Source organism: Suncus etruscus, chromosome 1 (genome assembly GCF_024139225.1).
Source record: "Suncus etruscus isolate mSunEtr1 chromosome 1, mSunEtr1.pri.cur, whole genome shotgun sequence".
In the NCBI taxonomy this organism is placed as follows: Eukaryota; Metazoa; Chordata; class Mammalia; order Eulipotyphla; family Soricidae; genus Suncus; species Suncus etruscus.
The window spans coordinates 89467561-89491352 of NC_064848.1; the positions used below are offsets into that span (position 1 = coordinate 89467561).

At 36.7% G+C, this 23792-nt stretch overlaps 1 protein-coding gene across 2 annotated transcripts in view; it reads right to left on the bottom strand.

The window, feature by feature from the left end:
* SLC25A13 (solute carrier family 25 member 13) overlaps positions 1–23792 on the bottom strand; it is a 241485-nt gene that overhangs the window by 193785 nt on the left and 23908 nt on the right. For both annotated transcript variants that reach the window (XM_049784608.1, XM_049784602.1), the window contains exon 2: positions 12865–12918. In XM_049784608.1, coding sequence (XP_049640565.1) covers positions 12865–12918 — 54 coding nt within the window. The remainder of the gene's footprint in view (positions 1–12864; positions 12919–23792) is intronic.

A 23792-nucleotide genomic window follows, 5' to 3' on the forward strand; every position in this document is an offset into this window, starting at 1 on the left:
TACTCCTAATTCTGGGAGTAAGCAGTGATTTGGAGGTAAGAAGGGGGAGGGCAGTGAGCTTCAAAAACAAGATCAGTTGGAAGAAAAGTTAGAAGGCTACTGGTAACCACAGAGAAGGGAAAGCTCAAATCAGTGTAAAGATAAATCTTAGTTCCTTCTATCTCTACCTCTAGAGTTATATCAAATTAAATTGATTTTTTTTTAGTTTTGGAAAAAATCAAGCCAAACTTAGCAACCACATTATGGCATTTCCCCCACACTTACACATACATATGCAGTAAGATAATTAAGGGTGAGAGTCATGATTTATCTGTCTTTATTTACAGTCTTCATATAACACTATACAGTCTTTATTTAACACTAAAGTTATAATAAGAAGCTTCTAAAAAGGCGGGAAATGAAAATGATTTTAACTCTTCTCACAAAGATTAAAATATCTTTTCAAGAAGATAAAACATTTAACTCCAGGTAGAGGAGTTAGGGCAGTTGCCAAGGATAATAGTTCCATCTCTGGACTGCATATGATCACTCAGGCAGGAACAAGGATCAGTCCTGAATACAGAGCTACAAATAGCCCTTGGGCACCATCAGGTGGCCCACCTATTTCCTTCAAAAAAAGGAGAGAAGATTTTAATAAAATACCCCACTCCCTAGACTGGGTGCTTCTTTATTTATTTTATTTTATTATTTTATTTTATTTTATTTCATTTCTTTTTCTTTTCTTCCTTTCCTTCTTCTCTTCTCTTTTTTCTTTTCATTCTTTCTCCTTCCTTCCATACATCCTTCCTTCTTTCTCTTTTCCCTCCCTCCTTCCTTCCTTCCTTCCTTCCTTCCTTCCTTCCTTCCTTCCTTCCTTCCTTCCTTCCTTCCTTCCTTCCTTCCTTCCTTCCTTCCTTTCTTCTCTTTTTTTTTTTTCTTTCGGTTTTTGGGCCACATCCAGCAGTGCTCAGGGGTTACTCCTGGCTCTGTGCTCAGAAATTGCTCCTGGCAGGCTCAGGGGACCATATGGGATGCTGGGAATAGAACTCAAGTCAGTCCCTTATCAGCTGCATGCAGGCAAACACACTATCCCTGTGATATCTCCCAAGCCCCCAGATTGGGACAATTTAGCCCCAACTTCCCCTCTTTGTCTTGGCTCTATAAGCTTTCTTCAGCTCCACAGCTGCCAAGTCTCCTGTTCCCAACACTTAGAATTGAGAGCTTTTCACCACCTTGAGGCCCCAAAGTACAGAAGAATCCTTCCTAAATAGTTTAGCAGAGACAAAGTTGGGATATTTAATTGGGAGAAATCGTCAGACAGAAGTCACAGGGAATCAGCAAAGTAGTAAGGTTTACAAAGTGCTTACTGCTGATCCTTACTTAACTAAACTAACACCGCCCTCATGGCGCCTCCTCCCTATTCTTCTACCACCACAACCCAGTCTGCGGTAGATGGTAAACAAGAGATCCTCAGCAAGTTGAGCCAAGGTGGATTTGTGTGGGTACCACACTCTCCAGGCCTGATGAGATCACTAGAAGCTTTGCCAGATCCACAATCCCTTCCAAAAACTGCTGATCACCATTTTCTTTCCTTATTTTTTTTTTTTCAATTTCATTAAAGCACTGTGATTTACAGTTATTCATAGTGGAGTTTTAGAAAAAAATGTTCCATCACCAGTTCCACCATCAACTTCCCTTTACCATGGTTCCCAGATTCCCTCTCATACCCTGGCCTTCTTCTGTCCCACAGCCTGCCATCTTGACAAGATTAACCATTTTAAATTCAGTTGTTAAGGTTTGGATTTTATGGTTTCACTGTTGTTGACTATGTAGTTTGAATATTTAGCTTTCTCATCCCTCAGTATCACTGATGTACCTGAAATGAATCCTGTTGACTCCTTCCCCATTTCTTTTCATTTGTCTTTTCTCCCCTCCCCTACACTGTTTCTTTCCTTCTTCTCCAATCTGTGTATCAACCTATCTGTGGCTGCATAAATAAGTTGATTTCAGATATAGGTTTTATTATGCAGAGTCCTGCAATGAATGGTGTGCTTACATCTTTTTTGAATTAATTGTTTCTCTCTTCTGGGGACAGAAATTCAACAGGTCATATGACAGCTCAATTCTGAGTTTACTGAAAACCCTGTATACTGTTTTCCATAGGTCCAACAACCAGACAACATTCCCACCAGAAGTGAGTAACAGTTCCTTTTTCACTACTTCCCTACAAACAGAGATGTTCCTAGTGGGTTTTTTGTTTGTTTGTTTGTTCTTTGGGCCACACCTGGTGATGCTCAGGGGTTACTCCTGAATAAGTTCTCAGAAATCACTCCTGGTGGGGGATAGAACCGTGGTCCGTCCTAGGCTAGCATGCACAACGCAGACATCTAATGGCTTGTGCCACTGCTCCAGCCCCATCCTAGTGTTTTTGATATATGCCATCTCACTAGTGTAAGATACCTCACTGTCATCTTGATTTGGATTTCCAAAATAAAAAGTGATAATAATAAGTGAAAATGAGCATTTTTTTTCATGTGCCTGTTGGCCATTCTTTGTTATTCCTCAGAGAAGTATCTAATTCTTCTCTCCATTTTTGAAAAGGCTTTTAGGGGGCGTTTTCATTGATCTTTTTGAGTACTCATGTATCCAATGTATTAACCCTTTATCTGATTGTTGAAGGCAAAATTATTTCCCATTCAATTGTCTTTTCTTTTTTGTCCATGTTTCTTTTTCTGTCATAACCATTTTGGTTTGATGTAGTCCCATTTGCTTAGTTTTGTTTCTGTCACTTTTGTCAATGGCATTGTATCACTGAAGACTCCTTTGAGGTCTAAGACTTGAAGTATACTCCCTATATTTTCCTCAATGCTCTTTATATATTCAGGTCTAATACTGAATCTTTGCTCCAGTTTGAGTTAACTGTTGTTGTAAGGTGTGCAATATAGATCAAGCTTTAATTTCTTACACATGGTTATCTAATTATCATAACACCATCTGTTGAAGAAGCTGCTTTTATTCCACTTCATTTTCTCAGCTCTTCTCTCAAAAATTAGCTTATTATATATACAGAGTCTTGACCTAGGATAATTTAATATAACACATTGGCCAGAGAGTACCTTTATTCCCAAACTGTGCTGTTTTGATTATTATGGCTTTATAGTATAGTTTCAAGTTAGGTAATGTGAAGCTTCTCAATTTCAAATTTTTCAATATGGTTTATATTATGAGGGTGCTTTATGATTCACACAAATTTTATAATGACTGGTCTAATCCTTGAACAATGTTGTATGCCACCGAATATTCTGATTTGTGGAATATAAAAAACGTAAAAGATAGTATGGTGGGGCCAGAGCAGTGGCGCAAGCAGTAAGGCATCTGCCGTGCCCATGCGAGCCTAGGATGGACCTCAGTTTGTCCCATATGGTCCCCCAAGCCAGGAGCAATTTCTGAACGCATAGACAGAAGTAACCCCTGAGTGTCATCGGGTGTGGCCCCAAAATAAAAACACAAACAAACAAAAGATAGTATGGTAATATATGAGTATAGGAGCATCAGTCCATGGTAGGAAATTTACCGCAAAGAGTGGTAAATGCAGTGAGAGTAGTGAACTGTCATCGTGGCAATGACACAATGCTCTGGGTACTGAAAGGGGATAAAGTCATATGCATGGTACCCCTTCATTAGCAATAGTGCAAACCATAGTATTGAGAGAGAGAGAGAGAGAGAGAGAGAGAGAGAGAGAGAGAGAGAGAGAGAGAAGTAAGGATTTGCCCTAGAAAGAGATGAGAAAGGTGGATGGGGAGAAACTGGGAATACTGGCAGGAAACATGACTGGTGAAGGGTGGTGTGCATTCTATAACTGAAACTCAACCATGAACAATTTCTTAAACATGATGCTTTATTATATTTAAAAAAAACTGACTTGCTAAAAATGCACTTTAAGAACAGAAAATAAAAATGTGACGCATTACTTAAAAGATGTCTGAATTTGATAGTGATTGCATTGAATCTCTATATTTGTTTAGATAGAATGTCATCCGACAATATTTATTCTTCCAATCCACAATCATGGAATATTTTACCATTTGCTAAGGTCTTCAATTTCTATCTTAAATGTTTTGACATTTTCATGGTAGAGGTTGTTCACCTCTTTTGTTAAGTTGATTCTAAGTAATTGATGTTTTTGGACTGTGTGATTAACTATTAGTATAAAGGAATTCAATGATTTGATTGTATAGTATTGATAGTGTATTGATTATAGCTGGCCTACTTTTCTGTATTGGTTTTTGTTTCTAGGAGTTTTTTTGTCTGTGTGAGTGCATTCTTTATAGTCTCCAACATATATCATCACGTCCTCCATAAACAGATTATTTTACTTCTTTTCCTCCTACACTCTGTTGCAAAATCCCTTTGATTTCCTTACAATGCCTGATGCTATTGCGACAAGCATTCTACTTCTCTCAATCTTTAACACTGACATGCTAGTTGTTAGTGTAATTATTTCCCTAACAGTATTCACCACTCTTTGTGGTGAGCTTCAAATTGTGAGTGGTCCTTCCGGCCCTTCCAGCCCTTAATTCTATTGATATTTTTATCATAAATAAGTATTAGATCTTGTCAAAAGCTTTCTCTGCTTCAGCTAATATGAGCATATGCTTTTTATCTTTCCTCTGACTGTTGTGATGTATTATGTTAATTCACTTGCTTATATGAAATTATCCTTGTATCCCTGAATGAATCCCACTTGATCATTGTGCATAATGGGTGGGGTTTTTTATGTACTGTTAAACATAGTTTGCTAAGATATTGTTGAGGATTTTCACATGTACGTTCATCAAGAACACTAGTCTGAAATTTTGTTGTTGTTATTCATATCTGTTAGCTTGAGGTATCGATGTAACATTAGCTTCATAGAAGCTGTTAAGGAGTCCTATTTCTTGAATATTTTGGAAAAGCTGAAGCATCATCAGCACTACATCTTTTTGTTTTTGGTTTTGGTTTCTAGGCCAAACCTGGCAACCCTCAGGGGTTACTCCTGGTTCTGCACTCAGAAATTGCTCCTAGAAGGCTCCGGGGATCATATGGGATGCTGGGAACTGAACCTGGGTCCGTCCCAGGTCAGCCAAATGCAAGACAAATACCCTTCTGCTGGGCTATCTCTCTGGCCCCAGAACTACAACTTTTCTTAAGTTTTGATAAACCTTATCCATAAATCTTTCTGAGACAGGTCCTTTATTTTTAAGGAGATTCTTTTTTTTTTTTTTTGGTTTTTGGGTCACACCCGGTAGTGCTCAGGGGTTACTCCTGGCTGTGCTCAGAAATAGCTCCTGGCAGGCACGGGGGACCATATGGGACACCGGGATTCGAACCAACCACCTTTGGTCCTGGATCGGCTGCTTGCAAGGCAAACGCCGCTGTGCTATCTCTCCGGGCCCGAAGATTCTTTTTTTAATATAATTTTTATTTTGATCATAGTGGCTTACATATTGTTGACAATAATATTTTAGGTACATATTTACATAAAATCAGGGGGGATTCCCATCACCAGTTTGTCCTCCCTTCACCTCCGTTTTTGTCCTACCTCCTATATCCTCTTTCCTCACCCCCAGGGCTGCTAGAATATGTGGTCCCCTCTGCAGCTAGCCTACTACTTAGTAGTCTTGCACCTGTTTGGTTAAGGAGATTCTTAATTGTGGTTTCAATTCCATTGCTTGTGATTGGCCTGTTCAGGGTCTACGTCCTCTTCATTCAGTTTTGAGAGATTACATGTTTCTATTGTAATATATTTTGGGAGAGTATGTTCACTTGGGGGCCACACCTGGTGACACTCAGGGGTTACTCCTGGCTCTGTGCTTAGAAATTACTCCTGGCAGCTCAAGAGACTGTATTGGATACCAGGGATTGAACCCAGGTCAGCCACATGGAAGTAAATGCCCTACCAGCTGTGCTATTGCTCCAGACCTTGTCCATTATTTTTAAGTTCTCTATTTTAACATAGTAGATTTATTCATTCTAAGCTCTAATGAATTCTTGGGATTCTGTTGCAATTTCTTTCTAATTTGATGTATTTGAGCACTTTTCCTTTTTTTTCTTGAGTCTATCCAACAGTTTGTGTACCATATTTATGAAATAGCTCCTGGTTTCATTGACTCTTTGCATTGCTTTCTAGGTTTTATATTGTTGATCTTTGCTCTAGTTTTTATTATTTCTTTTCTTCTACTAGTACAGATACATTTACTGTTGGTTCTGCAGACAACAAGATGTTTAGGTTTCTGATGTTTATCTTTTTTTCTTTCCTTATAGAGGTCTTTGTTGCAATAAGTTTCTCCCCTAGTACTACTTCTGTTGTGTCGCATAAATTTTGGTAAATTGTTTCTCATTTTCATCAGTCTCAAGTAATCTTTCTATTTCTTCCTTTGATCCACTTGTTATTTAACAGCATATTGTTCAGTATTTTGGTGTTAGAGTTTCCCCATAAATTCATTGATTGAGTTAATTTGTATCTCTGTGGCATTGTGGTCTAACAATACATTTGGTGTGATTCTTACCTTTGTAGAATTTATGTAAGTTAGAGTTATGTCCTAAAATGTGATCTGTTCTGGAGAATATTCCATGTGTACTAAAGAAGAATGGGTATTCACCCATTTAAAAATGGAAATTCCTTTATAAATCAATGAATCACAACTCTTATAGTTCTTCATTTAGGGCTTTTGTGTCTGTTGGTCTGTCTTGTCCTAAAGTAGACCTTTTAGCTTTTCTTTTAAGGCTGGTTTTGCATCTGTAAAGTTTCTGAGCTGTTGCTTATCTGTGAAGCTATGTATCCTTCCTTCAAAACCGAAACGTGAGGGGCTGGGTGCAGTATCCTAGATGAAGCATCCATTTCATTCAGTCTTGTCACAATATCCCACCACTGTCTTCTGGCCTTGAGAGTTTCTTGTGACATGTTTGCTTTAAATCATAAGAATCTCCTTTGAATGTAATTTCCCTTTTGATCTTGCTGATTTCAGTATTTACTTTCTATCTGTTGAATTCGTCATTGTGACTAGGATATGTCTTGGTGTGCTTTTCTCTGGGTCTCTTTTAGCTGGTACTCTTCGGGTATGCAGGATTTGGTTGCATGAAGTCTTTATCTCTGATAAAGTTCTTTCTTGGCCTTCTTAGCAGAGTTCAGGAGACAAGATAGAAGCGGGCTCTTGTTTATAATATTGTCAATATTGTCAAGTGGGTATATTCAGTGCTGATGATGGCTTATTATTATGTTTCTATTTTTTTCATTCATGTATTTCTTTAGGATCATGAGCAAGTCTTGCTGACCAAACATTTAGTATATATATGTTGATTAGAGTTAGTAGTCTAATCTAGTTCTCTTGGTTCATAAGTAACCATTTTTGTTTCTAATTACATTCTTTAGGCTGAATGTAATTTTGTCTGATATAAGTATGATGGTCCCAGATTTTTGTGTTTTCCATTGGCTTATATAATTGTTCTCCATCTTTCTACACTGAGCTTCTGTCTATACAGTGATGTTAGATGTATTTCCTATAAACAGCATATGGACAGGATGTTTCCTAATACATCCACCCACTCTATTCTTTTTGATGGAAGAGTCTAGTCCATTAGCAATTGGGGATATTGACATAAAAGGCTGTGTTGCTATTTTATTGTATAATGTTATAGCTTCTACAATTGGCTCTATGGTTGATAAAAGTGGTCTTCCTTTAGTTCATTCAGAGCCATTTGTTACCATAAATGCAGTTAGCTTTTGTGTATCTGAAAAGATTTTCATCTCTCCCTCCCTCCCATATAAATAACAGCTTTACAGGGTAGTAAACTTTAGGTTAAATTTTTCTTTCATTCAGTAATTTGAGTATGTCATTCCACTCTTTCCTAGCCCGCTTTTCTCATTCCACTCTTTCCACATTTTATATGGAAGATTTATTATTTCTTTTTTTTTTTTTTTTTTTGGTTTTTAGGCCACACACGTTTGACGCTCAGGGGTTACTCCTGGCTATGCACTCAGAAATCATCCCTGGCTTGGGGGGGACCATATGGGGCACCGGGGGATCAAACCGCGGTCCGTCCTATGCTAGCGCTTGCAAGGCAGACACCTTACCTCTAGCGCCACCTTACCAGTCCCTATTATTTCTTTTAAATTTAAGTTATTAAAGTTTTTTTTTTCTGTCTTGCTGCTTTAAGAAGTAAGTCACTATCTTTGGCTTTGGCTGTTTTAATTACATATGTATTGGTGTTATTCTTTTATTCTATTTTGTTTGATACTCTTTTGGACTCTCAAATTTGTGCTGCTGCCTCCCTCCAGAGAAGTGCTTAGCTATTATGCCTCCCACTACTTGTTCTTCCCTTTTCCTTTTTACTCACTTCCTGGTATTCCTAGAATTCAGAAATTATTCTTCATATCTTGTTCATTAAGTACCTTATATATTCTTCTACACATTTGTTTCTCTTTTCTTTTTCAACTTCCTTATTGATGTTGCTTATATTTTGTCTTTGTTCATCTATAAGGTTCTCCCATGAAATTCTGCTACTACAGTTTGCTAGTATGTTCCTTTGGTTCCTTTAATTGAATTTGCATGAAATCTCTCACCCCCTGGAAAAGTTCTTTGAGTTGGTTGCATTTCTCACCCAGTGATTGCTTAATTTCACTGGCAAGTACTTGCTTAACTTCTGTTGCCAGTGTAGTGAGTGCTCATTTTAGGCTCACAATTGACCAGGCTCAAGCATTTTGATAGGCTTGGAGACATGCCTAGGTTTCTGTACCTATCTATGACTTCAGCTGAGTTCATAGTTTTTCCATCGTTCCTTGAGTTTTGTGAGTGTTGATGGTGGAAGTTTTGATCCCCAGTTACTTGAGAACTGATCTACTGAATTGTATATACCTGACAGCTACTAATAATACATCTGCTTTTTCAGATTATGCTCCTAACCATGCAGTGTCATTTGAGATGACCAGAAAGTTTTCAATTTGTTTCTTCATTAAATTAATTGATATTTATTTAAGGCTTTACACTGAGAAGTAGGTGTGAAGCATCCACAAAATAAGAGACAAAAGTAGTAATACTTTTTCAAGGTTTCACTAGCATTCAAGCAATTTTGGGTTCAGAGGATAGAAGGATATGAGGCAGAGCCAATCTCTGGTCTAGGTGCAGGACAATGGTGCAGGACAGTAGAGTGGGGTTCTCAGTTATGCAGGCATGTGACTGCACATGACTACTGCTTTCTTCAAAGACACTTTCCCTCATATCATCCATCCTCTTGTACTCTAAATCCTACAGACCTCTTCTGCAGAAGTCCCAACCTCTCCATGTGAAAAGAGCACACACAATCTGATTCCAAAGATTCCAGTCCCAGTCTTCAGATCTACTCACAAAATAAAAGTATGAATACTTCTCTAGATGGATGCATGGGATTCCTACTTTTCTTATATCTGCCTAACCAATGTAATTTGTCTCTACTGTAGACATTCTCTGACTGATAATGAATGCAGCAGCTGGAATTCAAAACAAATATTAACCTCCCTTTACCACAAAAATATTGTACTCTTCTCTTAAGTGGAAATTTTCTAATATATCACATCAAACTGCCAGTAAATAATCAAGATACACGGTCTACTTAGACAGTCTATGCTTTTCCTATTTCTTGCCAGAAGGACACTCAAACAACTGCTGGTTTAGAAAACAGGTCCTATATGCACTGAGGATTCAGAATGCCAATTTAAGTTAAAAGCTTTAGCCAATTTTCATAGGCTTTGGGCACATATCACTAGTGTTATTCTGCAAATGGCCTTCCTCAAATAGTTTAAATACACATACTAAATATTTTTATGGTTCCTTCAAACACACCTCATCCCAATCAAGATGGGCCTAAGATCATAGCAAGAAGCCAAAGTTTAGGTAAGAAACAAATGCTTTATATTTTCTAATTTTTTCATCGACTAAAATAGTCTTTCACCTGGGAAATTCTGTACTGCTCTATCCTCAGTTGAGAGTAATTTATAAAGAATTCTGCTTTTGAAACAGTTGTGGAATATATATAAAAAAAAAAAGAATGGTAATAATTCCCAATGCAATAGAGATGAAATAGTGATGAGAGCCAAGAGAACTAGCCCATCATAGAAAGTTTGCCACAAAGAATGAGGGAGTGCAGTTACAGCAGAGAAGGGACCATTATGACATTAATAGTTGAAAATGATCACTCTGAACAAGAATTGGGTGCTGAAATAAAGTGATATGTATGATGCCCATTCAGTAACAATATTGCAAATTACAATGCCTAAAAGAAAAAATAGGAGAGGGGAGAGAAAGATAGAGAAGAAAAATATACATGCCTGCCATAGAAGCATGCAGTGGGAAGGGCAGGAAGGAAACAGGAGACATTTTTGGCAAGAAATGTGTACTGGTGAAGGGAAAGATGTTGGACACTGTATGAATGAAACTCAAGCATGAAAATTTTCTAACTTTACCTTATCGTGATTCAATTTAAAGTTATTATTAAAAAAAGAATTCTGCTTTCAGACACTTTTGAAAGACAAGCAGATCATCAATAGGCACAGGAAAACGTACTCTGTACCACTTATAATTAGGGAAATCCAAATGAAGACAACAGTCAGATACCATCTCATACTGGTGAGAATAGAGCATACCAAAAATAGTAGGAACACTTTGTGATGGCAGAGATGTGGTAAAAAAAAGGGGGGGGGACTCTAATGCATTGAATGCTGTCAGTTTAACCTTTGTGGAAAATGGTATGCAGAGTCCTCAGTATATTTAGACTTGAGCTACCATATGACTTTGTAATTTGGGTTTCTAGCCCCAAGAATTAAAAACGTTCACTCAGTAGGATATATGCATACCAGTATACAATGCCACACTTATTACAATACCTAAGATATAGAATCAACCTAGGTGTCCAATGACAGATGAATGGGTTATAAAGATATAGAATGTACAAATACAATAGAATACTATACAGCTGCTAGCAATAATAAAATCATGCAACTTTCTGCAACCTGGTTGGAAACAGAAGATCTCAAGTTGAGTGAAGTAAGCCAAAAGACAAAAAATAAACAAAGGATGATCTCACTTATCTATGGTGTTAAGAATAACTGAATAAAAATAATAATAACTAAATGAAGAAATATAATGTAAAGGAGGAATGCCTAGATCACCCTTGACCCCAGGGAGCTTAGAAAGAAGAAAAAGAGAGAAGGAAAGGAATCAAGCAGAGAAGGAAGATGAAAAAGGAAGTAAGTGGGAAAAGGGTTGACTGTTCAGTTATCTTAGTGATATGGATAGCTATACATCCAAGGCACAAACTCAACAACACTGAAACATAAGCTCTAAACCACAACCAATGCATTTTGCAGTATGCCTGTCAAAGTATCATGTCGTGAGGGAGGGAGGTGATGGAGTATGGGGACAGGTGGAGGAAGTTAACACTCGAGATTGGTGTTGAAATATTATTTGCCTAAAACTCAAGTTTGTAAATCAAGAACTTTGTGAATCATAGTTCCCGAATAAATTATTTTTTAAAATAGTATTCTGCTTTCAAATTTAATATTTATTTTTCCTTATAAAATGGTCTTTTTCCTCCCTGCAAAATGTTCATATTTTTAATAATTTTCATTTAAAATCTATGTATTTCTATGTTCAAATTATTTAATTTCAAAAATATTTAAATCAAATATCTAATGCATTTCAAGTGCTGGGCATTTCGTCTAAGATTTCTTGAGTCTTCCTAAATTTTTATAATTTTTTTATTGTGAAAATGTTTAAACATTTCATTATCCAGTTAAAAAATTATCACAAAATACTCATTTTTCTCCTGCCCCAACAGAAATCTTAGCCATTATAATCTACTCTGTAAATACTCTATTGCATATTCTAAGAGAAAAAAAAAACAACAGAACTCATCATTTCCCTTAGTCTGTCACCAAATCAATAATTCACTACTATCAAATAATTTTGTCAGTGTTCAGATTCCTGAATTTTTTTCATTTTCTTAAATAGTAACATGCTTTGATGAGGAAATTATCAGAGAATAAATTTCTAAGCCTTCTTATATTCTAAGAAGAAAATCAAGTTTCTCACTTGAAGACCTGTTTTCTTTTATAGGCACAGCTGTCTTTTTATAGTATTCAGTTGTGGTCCAAATATATACTTTCTAAGTTTTCATTACAAAAATGGCCTCTTTATTTTAAGCACTTTAATTCTAATTGAATATATGAAAATAGGATCAGAGTACAGGATCTGACGAGGATCTGATGCGGTTTTATTATAGTTTTAATCCTTCACTACCCAATATCACAAAGTGAAAGGTAAAACAAACAAACAAACAAAAAAACCAAGAAAATAAACTGGTTTATTTTGTGATGCACCAAATAATTATTACTCAAACTGAGGCACCACTGCTGGGCATTACAGTTTTAATTAGATGCTGATGATAAAACGAACAATGACTTCTACCAAGTATGTTTCCTCTGGATGGATGTACTTGAGATAGTTACAAAAAGACATTAAACATCTTTAAACAAAAAACAATTATCATTATACTTCACAGGTCAGTCCTAGAAAGGTAGATGGGTAACATGTTCAAACTTTCCAGCAAATCCTTTTTAATATTTATACCACGTGAAAAAAAATTTTAAATTAAAATGCAAACCTTAATTCCATTACAATCACCTACCAGTTTCAAATATAATTTTTAAAAGATAAAATTGTAAAGGTTCACTTAAGAAAAGGCTTAAATAAATAATCCTAGGAAGATTTTAAAATATATGTAACAATAAAATAAGGAGCTGCTTGAAAATAATCTTTAAATGTTAGAGAACACAAATCAAACAAGAAACAAAATAGATTCCTTTATACTGACCTTCAAAAATATTGCTCTAAGCTCAGCTGGATCTGCTCTCTTGGTTAAAGCCACCTATAAATAAACATAAAAATGTTTATATTTTTAGAACAAAGCTGAGAAATCAAACTAGCAGACTGAAAGAAAATAAACTCCATGTAAGAAATTAGTGGATTTCATTTTTGTACTTAAAGTACCAAATGTCCCCAGTGCAAAAACTACTCCATGAATTTTAAATTAGAATCCTTTGTGGCTTGTAGAATGATAATATTCTCTGAGAGAAGTTAGTAAGCTCCTAATATGTCGTTTAATGTATAGCATTTTTTAAGGTAGAAAAAAGAAACCAAAAAAGTTGAAACAGATTTTTTAACTATTCTCCAGGGTAACTCTAGACCTTTTAGAAGGGAATATTAAAATTTTAAAATACAAGCTTAGTTACTAACTGTGCATGAGTACATAGTTCTTTAAAACATATTAGTGAATAAAGCAAATCATATAAATGGGGAATTTGTACTGTTTAACCAGGAATAGGAATGAGTGCCAAATTATCTGGACATGCTAAAGCAAGATTTCTTCTTTTCTCCATAACTTAGAGCTAAAAAAAAAAAATCAGAACTCCTCATGGTATGATGATTATTCTCCACATTCTAGAAATACAAGGGGTTGTGATTGCCTTCTAAGAGTAAAATCTAACAGGTTAAATCAGAATAGGTGTTGTGCTTAATTCTCCAGTTCACAAGGTCCAAAAACATCATTGGGAAAAAAGCAAGATTAGCTTGAACATGGCTGCCTCAGACAACACAAAGAGTCCTTATGTAGATCTAAACAGTGGGCTTATTCAGTGTCCCATCACCCAATACTGCTGGCAGAAATCATCATGAGACTGAATTCTCACCAAATTCAGCGTCAACCCATGATACAACCAGGGGAGTGGATCCTGGAACAACCCCTAAACTGGAGCCATGTCGCTATCCAGGGGGAGATTTATGCAAATTGTTCTAAAGCCCTTCTATGTGTTTGCAAAGGCTATTCTGAGATCCTGGGACAATGAGTTCTCTGTCTCTAAATATGTAACTGCCCAAGTGCCTTGTCTGCCAGTGTCAGGAATAATTTTATTAACTAATCAGTGGAATGGGAGAGGTAGACTTTCTGAAACTGGTTGGTTGGTTACCTTGTTTCTCAAAGCAAGACTGATAACTCACTTAATGTTGGCTGATTATTGTAACCACCCACGCTATTTTTAGCCAAAAGAATGTATGATCTTTTTTTAAACTTCTGAATTAGCTAGTGGTCTCATTATTATTCAAGTAAGGAGCAAAACAAAACAAAACAAAATGTCTGCTAACCTGCCTAATATCGATGAATGTTGACCTAAAGGTTTCAGAAAAGATTCCCTCCTTAAAGGTCTAATTCTGAAAAAGTAGAGTTGGTTGAGCATAACTGATGAAAACAGATCTTCATAAAAGTACTTCCACCAACTATTATGAGAATAGAAAAACTCCATCCATGTACCATAGCTCAAGACAGTCCATAAGTTAATATATTTTTTAAAAGCATGTGGTTCCTTAGTTGGTTTTCCTTTTAAAAGCAAAGAAAAATTTCCACACAGTTGACTACTTTCCAATCTGAATATTATATCTTTAAAAATCTAATTATTTCACATGCCATGCACTTCCTGGGCAAATTCACTATTTCAGAATGACCCTCCCCTTCCCTGAACTCCCAGAGAATTTTTTTCCTATAAATTGTAAAGTGCATGCTTCATGGTCAATACTTGTACCTCTGAGAGAAAAACCAAACCTTTCACTCTATTAAACTCTCCAAAGGTCTAGAAAAAATTCCATATAGTGACCTGACATGTACAAGCCCTACCTTAATTCTCAAGAATATATCATTTTAACCATGAAGATAACCTCACTGAATCACCACAGCAAATTTAAATCTCATATAAGCATATTATGTCCATTTTATAAAAGGGGAAACATGTCTGTAAAGAACCATCTGTGATTATTCTAAGATTTGACTGGGTTGAGAATCACAGTTTAGAACTTAAGGTTTTAACCTTAGATATTTCACTTAATTGTACAGCAAAGGAATATTTCAGAAATTTTTCTTTAAATCTTCCAATACAACAGCATAATTTTAATGACTACTTTTAAAGAAGGGGAAGGAAGAAACATAACAAGAAAAGGAAACTATCAGAAGAAATAAATTCATTATTATTTAAGTTCTTTTTAATTTACAATATTTCTGGACTTAGGTTTATACAACTTTTTATTAACTAGACTATTTTACCTTTTTATTATTACAGTTTAGAAAATTAAAATAATGTTAAAGTCATGGTATCTCTATAAAAAATTACCACATCCACCACCAGCAAAGTATCCACAACCTTTTACCACTGTCTCTATGACTTATCCAGTCTGGTCTTCTTTCCTTTCCCTCTTTCCCTCATGCTTTGGTAATTCACTCTTATTTAAATATGAGTTAGTGCAGCCAAAGGTATAAGGGTACAGGAAAAGATTACTTCTACATGTAGAAAGAATGATTGTAAACTTTGGCTTTTTTACATAGGCATCAAGCCAGACTGTTACAGTTTCATTACTGTAACAAATCGCAGAGATACAAAAATGTGTACTCAAAAGAGTTGCAGGATCTAACAGAAGGCAATGGGGAAGAATATTAGAGAGCCTACACAAAATAAAGGAGACTAATTAGAAGCAAATGTAAAGAAAAAGAGTTCTTCTCTTCTATGGGTAAAAGGCAGAGAAATAAGAATCATCCACACCCATAACTCTGGCAAAGGAAACCTAATAGATGTTATAAAAATGTTGACTAATATTCCCAGGTGGGAAGAAATCAGAGGTTTACAATGAGAACAGGTGGCAACCTTTACACCACTGGTTCACAAAGTTGTGGTCAGAGGACAATCAACATAACCTGGGAACTTTTAAAAATGCAAATTCTCATACTCTTTCCCCAAGCACAGGGAATCAGCAGCTCTATGACAGTGGCCTAGCAGTCTATGGTCTTAATTCAGTGGTTTTCAACTGCCCATCCACTGTTCTAGTCTGCAGGTGCCAGTGTGCAGGTGTGAAAAGGTGAAAACAACTAGTCTACCACAGTGCTTATTAACTGTCCATCCAACCACTGGTGCTCTGACATAAGATACTGCAGCCTGTAGGTGTGAAAATATTGAAAACTACTGAACTGGAAACTCTTGGGTGTTATTAAAGTATAAGAACCCCCGTTTCAACAATCATGCAATTCTGTCTGGTTATGACTGAGATGTCTTAGCTCCAGCTCCATATTTAAGTTATCTGATGGGCTATGAGGTTCTATCAATATTTAGGACAATCAACTTAGAAGGCAAAAATCAAGTCTGTCAATATCTCAGAAACAGAGATATATGTAAAGAACTATAAGATTCAGCTTATATTTGAGAGCCACAGGGTTAGAATGAAAGGTTTAAATTTTGGCTGTTACTTCACTAATTGTACAACACAGACTATATAAATCTTCCCTATCACCCTGCAAAAGCTAAATTAAACACAGGCTTATGCTGACACTGTACTGCCATGAGATTATTATATATCTTAATTCTAAAATACAAAATATGAGCGACAGTTTATTCAAAAAAAGAGAAAAAAAGGTGGGAGGGCCATAGAAGAGATAGTATAAGTGGGTAAAGCCCCTTGAGTTCCTCAAGGTTAATCAGGGTCTGATCCCCAGCACCCCATAAGGTCCCCAATCTCACTAAAAGTGACTCTAGAGCAGAGTCAGGAGTAAGCCAAAACCATTTCAAAAAAATATCCAAAAGGGGCCAGAGCAATAGCATAGCAATAGGGCATTTTCCTTGTATGAAGCTAACCTGGGACAGACCCTGGTTCGATCCCTGCATCCCATATGGTCTCTCAAGCCTACCAGGAGTAATTTCAGAGCACAGGACCAGGAGTAACTCCTGAGCACCACCATGTGTGGCCCAAAAACAAACAAAAAATTTTAAAAAAAAAGTGTGCTGATGTTGCTGGTTGGAATGCTGCCTGGTCCAATCCCTATGGAAAACAGTATGGAGGGTGCTTAGTAAACAGAACTGAGCTGCCATATGACCCAGCAATCTCACTCCCGGGTATCTATCCCCAAATTGGAAGGATATTCATCCCAAAGTATGTATGCACTCCACTATTTATCATGGCCATCAGCACAATAGCCAAGATCTGAAACCAACCTCGATGCCCAACAACAGATGAGTGGATATTGAAAATGCAGTATTTATACACAATGGAATACTACATAGCAGTTAGAAATGACACAATCATGGATTTTGCAGCAACATGGATGGATCCTTAAAATAATATGTTGAACAAAGTAAGCCAGAAGGAGAAGGATAAATATAGAATGATAGCACTTTTCTGAGGTATTTAGAATATATATCATACATACGTATAATACTCCATGAACAGATACAAGGGTCAAAAGGGTAGAAACTGCAAACACCACAAATGCCAGCATATAACAAGAAGGAGTGTTCAAATGAAGTGGAAGGGAGGCAACACAAACTCGTGAATATCCATTGCAACAAAGAGACCAGCAATGATAGAAACAATGGTCTAGAGTGAACAGGTTCATAATCAACCTCTAATTACAAAGGTCTATAATAATGTCCCAATGTATTTATTCACAGAACCAGGTGCAGAATATGATTGGAACTCCAGGACACCACTGTAGTGAATACTAACAGTATGTTTTAATGCATTAATTTTACCAGGTATAAAATAACCCTTCAGCTTCTTTGTCCACAGTGGCCCTGGGAAACAAAGAATAGACACCCTAATCTTAAACCTCAGTATTCAATCATACTGGATCCGTATACAGTGCTCATTATGACAATGTCTTGATTAAAAAAACTCTAATTTAACCCCTTCCTTTTGTATATGTCTTCTATTAGGACACAAAGCATATGTTCATTCAGACCACTGGAACAGTCAATGGCATACCACAGACCGATGTATACCACAGGTCCCAAACATCAAACATGTTTTTGCAAATTACTACTTCCTTTTTATTGTCTTCTTTCTCTCTCCCCTTCTCTTTTTCCCCTCTACTTCTTTCCCTCTCTCCGTTACTCTTCTTCATCAATTCAATCTATGTTTAATAATGCCCTTGCTGTCAGTTGCTCCTTAAGTAAAGTACCTCTATACTTAAGATGCAGTGATTGATACTATTAAGGGTAGTCACAGTTTACAGTCCTCACTACCACACTGCTTAGTACTCTAGATGCAAAAACTGTGTTTATCCTAAAGTGTCCCAGGCACTATGTAACCCTGAAACCCTTATTTAGCAAAGCCCACCACTGTCAGAGTGGAAGAGCCTTGAAAGAAGAAAACCATTCAACACCAATGCACCAATCCTGATCCATTATCCCTCCATATTTAAATCTCTTTACCTTCAGTTCTTAATCAATTAGGTACAGAGACCAATCTCCTGCCCCCTAAAACCATCACCCAGCACCCAAAGCGAAAAAACACCCTCACAGCCCCACATCTCGTGCCTCGGCGAGAAACTACAACCAACACTCCCACTGACTCAAGCTTTGTGGCCCTTCTTCTCACCCTCCCTAATGTGGACTGTTGCATACTACCATTTCAGTTCCAGAAGGACCCCTAGCCCAAAGACATTACCTGATTCCTTATGGCTGCAAATCCCTTCTCAAACTCAACAAGACCATGATGTGTGATGAAAATGTGTCATAGATTTCACCCTCCACAAGTATATCTCAAAAGACTTAAGGGGGAAGCCTATATTTCCTTTATATGTTTAATACCTCTTTAACAATTCCTCCTAGTCTGTATATTCCCAAATGTAAGGTTGTCTCTTAAACACCTTTTCTTTAATTCTTTTTAAAATTTATTTTTAACTATTTCTTTCAGTATATATTAATAAATTTTTTTTTCTTTTTAACTACAGCCTGTTTTGGCTCTGCTTGGTAAGAAAACATACAAGAAAAGGTCTGGCCTGGGATGAAAGCTCAGGTCAAAACCAGGGCACAAAGATTCTGTAGCCTGACATTCTTACCACAAATGCACCAGCAATATAATACAGCACCATTCCTTTTTGCAAAGGCATACTCAAAAGGGGGGGGGGACTTATGTATAGAAACAAGCTCTTATCTACTAGAGATAAGAACTCACACATTTTTTAGCACAAGGACGCCGCCCCCAACCCTGAACATGTGTCATGTGGGCCCAACTTAGACTCCATGTGACCTGGCAGCAACCATACAATCCTGAGACCTAGACCTCAGACATAGAACAAACATCATTACACGAAACAGCACCAGGAACCAAATTCCCCCTGGGAAATTTCTAATCCCTCTCTAGCACCAATTTATGCCAATTATGAGATGACATCCTGACAAGAGAAAATGGCAATAAGTTGATCCAAGAGCAGAATGTCCTAATGGTAAGATGAAATTAGAAGACACATCACCCTTTGACCTATGCAAAGACCAAGATTACCAACTACTGAAGATTGACATTGACTGCCAAGACTGGGCAGTACTTACCCTGGGATCAATAAAAAAGACCCTAGCCAAGGCTTTGGCCTAGCATCAATACAAAAAAACCATAATCTCCAATCCCAGAGGTCTGACTGTGACAACTGCTATGGAATAGAACTTCTGTAAATCATAATTTAAAAACTCTATTCCAGGCTTTGCCCTAGGAGCTGTGCAAAAACTGAGACCACTGATTATAAAAGTCTGATTACAACAACGTGATGGAACAGAACTTCTAGAACTATAAAGAAAGACTATTCCTAGGCTTCATCTGTAACCTGTGTAAATACCAAGATATCGAGTTAGAGAGGCCTAATTATATCATCCACAACTGAATGGAAAGCTGCCTGGCACCATAAAAAGACCTTGGGGAGAGAAAAAAGAGCATGTACGGAGCTGTAACAGTTCTCATGACAGTATGCTTCAAGGGTGGAGAAACTCAAAATCTCATTGCCAAGGGAATTCCCTTTCTAACTTCCTCAATACTTACTATGCCTTTGCAAAGAGAGAGAGAGAGAGAGAGAGAGAGAGAGAGAGAGAGAGAGAGAGAGAGAGAGAGGAGGAAGTGGAGGAGGTGGAGGGAGAGGAGAAGGAGGAGGAAGAAGAGGAGCAGAAGGAGGAGGAGGGAGGAGGAGAAAGAGGAGGAGGAGGAGGAGGAGGAGGAAGAAGAAGAAGAAGAAGAAGAAGAAGAAGAAGAAGAAGAAGAAGAAGAAGAAGAAGAAGAAGAAGAAGAAGAAGAAGAAGAAGAAGAAGAAGAAGAAGAAGAAGAAGAAGAAGAAGAAGAAGAAACCTTTTTATGTAGTTGCGGGTTGGGTTTGTTTTGTTTTTTTTGGACTTTTTTGTAGTTGCTGGCTTTGTATTTTTTGTTCTTTTTGTTTGTTGGTTTTGTTTTTTGTTTGTGTTTTTTGTATTTTTCTTGTTATTGCTTTGTTGTTTTTGTTATTTTTTTTGTTTTGTTACCTTTTTATTCTTTTTCCCTTCTCTCTTCTAAATTGATGTCTATATCATCTAGAAGGACCCCTCCTAGGTTTTTTTTCTTTCTTCTTTTCCTTTTTCTATATCTCCAACAGAACCATACTGATTGAATCATCTTTTTCAGCCTCATAAATTGAGGGGGGAAAATGAATGGTACCAGGTCCAGACACTCACATGAACATTTAGTGGAAATAAAAAATGATCAGACCTGAACATCAAACCCAAAGTCAATGACAACAGAATCTATACCTAATCCATAGCAAGCTGTACAAGTAGAGACCAGTTACACTAGTATTTTGGGGGGTAAAAGAAGGAGATACGGGATGCATACTGGGAACAGGGGTGAAGAGAGGTCATCACTGGTGGTGGAAATGCTCCTGATTTATTGTCACTATGTACCTTAAATATCACTATGAAATATTTGTAATTCACTTTGGCCACAATAAAATTTTAAAAAGAAAAAAAAAACGTGGGGATGAGATATACACACAAAATGACATCAGACTCTGGAGGGAAACTTCATGGTCATTGGTACCTGAACAAATAGGTGCAATGTGCAAATCTGAATTCCAATGAAAAATACTAGTTGGTACAACTAATCAACACAGAAGCTGTGCAAACCCTCTTCCGTAGTTTCATCTAATATTACAGAGACTGGAAAACTAAAGCTATACTTCATAGGCTCTTGCAGCTCTGTAATCTAGGTATTGTTAATAAGATGACACTAGATGAGATTTGTGAAGCAAAGTTTTGAAAAGAAAATATCTGGAATTTGGGGGTGGAAGTTATGCTGTTCATGTCAGCAACAATCATTGGCCATGCCTAATTTTCCTATGGACATGCTTGATTTTCCTATTGCAAACTCTGGCCTTTGTTAGTGGCTTCTAGGTTCTAAAACCCTAATTTTCAGGCAGGTTTATGACTATCCAAGAGGCAACTGCTTTTTGAGTGGCCTGTTTTGCCAGTAAGTTCTGGACATCGTTAGAAGTCTGCTTCCTCTCTTTTCCAGAAAATTTTCCGTGGCCATTTTATAAGAAAAAAAGAAAATGGTGTTTTATCAAGCTTAAGAAAAACTATGTTTTTTAAATTTGCTTATACTTTTATGGATATGAAGATTATGCTGAATGAAATGAGTCCGAGGGAGAGGGATAGACATAAAATAACCTCACTCATTTGTGGAGTATAAGAAAAAAAAAGGGTATAATGATATCCAGAAACAATAGAGATGAGGGTCAGTCAATGGTAGGAAGCTTGATACAAATAATGGAGCAGAGCAGTTAGGGTTGAGAAGAAACCACTATGACAATGACAGCTGGAACTGATCACTCAAAACAAAAACAGAGTGCTAAAAGTGGATAAAGTGATATGCAGGATACATGTTCCTTCATTTACAATAGTGCAAACCACAATGTCAAAAGGGGAAAAATGGAAGTGGGGTAAAATGTCTGCCAAGAAGTAGGCACAGTTCTTGGGAGGGAAACTGGGGACAATGGTGGCAGGAAACATGCACTGATGAAGGGTGGTGTATATTGTATGACTGAAACTCAATCATGAATAAGTTTGTAACCATGGTGCCTGAATAAATAATTATTTAAAAATAAAGAAAAATTACTTTTCCTTGAAATCATGGAGTAATACATTCCTCCCCATGGAGTTCCCAAATTCTATTAAAGAAAAAGCAACAATCATAGAAAAAAAATTTAACCGAGATACAGAGCTTGAAGCAATGCACTACAGCAGGTAGGACTTTTCTCTTTCATGTGATAAAGCCCAGCATACCAGATGGTGCCAAAGCCCAGCCAGGAGTGTTCTCTGAAAATAGAGCAAACTCTAAAACCATCCCTACATGGAGAAAAAATTAGAAAAAAAAAAGATATAGTCAAGAGGTCATGACAAGCATTCTTTAAACTGCCACATTTTTGTCTAATCAATCTTCAAAATTTTGTACAACTTAACAGCTGATTTATAAATCACCAGAAACCAACAATGTTAACTTGTTCTGTAATTACGTAGCAGGTCAATTCAAGGTGCTGGAGATATTTATCAGGTTTCAGTAGGTGTAAAGTGTGTTACTTTAGACTGAACTGCTCTGCTCTGGATAAATATTAAACAACTACCAAGTCACCACCATTAAATTCTCAATACAGAATACAATTTAACAATGAACAATAGTATTTTAGCTGTGGGTTCTGTAAGCCAAAATATCTTTAAACATACAAATTTTAGATTTTATTTTTGTGATTATCATTAAACTAACGCTAACATTCTAAGAAATGTTCCCAACCCTAAAATTCTGATGAGACTATATGAGTCTTTTTTGAAGAACATTTTTGTTTATGTTTCCACCTCTTTATTGAGACTCAAACAGACATAAGCAGATATCACTCACTAACTTTAAAAAGTTGGGTTCCGGGGTACTGCTAACTTGGTTACCTTGAACAAACCAATTAATATTAATATCTCTCAGCTTTAGTTTCCTCATCTAAAAAATATGTAAAATGACCAGAAATATAATACAGGGGATGAGAGGCTTGCCTTGCCTACATATGACCCTGGTCTTATTCCTGGCAGCACATGGTCCCTACAAGATGCAAAACAGGGCATTGGGCCCTTGCATTAAATTACCTAGAGGCTCTTTCTGTTTATAGATTTCCATGGGTGACTATATGATTTTTTCTGAAAATGGGATGGTGGGTCAAGTAAAACAGTCTTCAGGTGATTACAGGGTATTTTCTAGAAGAGTTTAACAAATATTTCATAGTGAATATTAACAAAAAATAACTGGCCTTGAACTTCAAACAGGAGGGTCAAAAAGCAATGGTTTTGAAATGCATCTGAGTATTCTGTTCTTTGTAACAAGGTCTGCTCTCAGAAAAAATTATTTAGTAAGAGCCTAATTTGCTGGTCTCTCAGGTCAACCTAACCTGAGAGAAAACAAATAACTCAATTCTGGCCACCACCACAAATCCTCTATTATGAAAAGAAAAGAGAAAGCCAAGCCATACTGATGAGGTATGCTGTCCATGACACAGGATATCCAAAAGTCTGAACTTAATCAGAGCATGCAGGCCACTTCCTCTATATGGGACACATGCTGCTGAAAATTTGTTGATAGTCTTGCTTACTCTATATAGCATAGATGGCCATCAGAGAAAAACTTACAAGACATTCCAAAAGGCAAAAATCACAATTTTAAGAGACAAAGAAAATATCAAAATAAGACTATGAAAATGGCATCAGTGTTAAAACCATTGAACCAAATTTAAAACAACTGTAATTAAAATGCTAAGGGTCCTAGCAGTTAAGTAGACAGAATGTAAGGACAGGTTGGCTATAAGCAAGCAGTAGAAATACAAAGTCTAGCAAATAAATACAAAAAATCAAACAAACAAAAAAAAAAAAACACTAAACCAAAAAC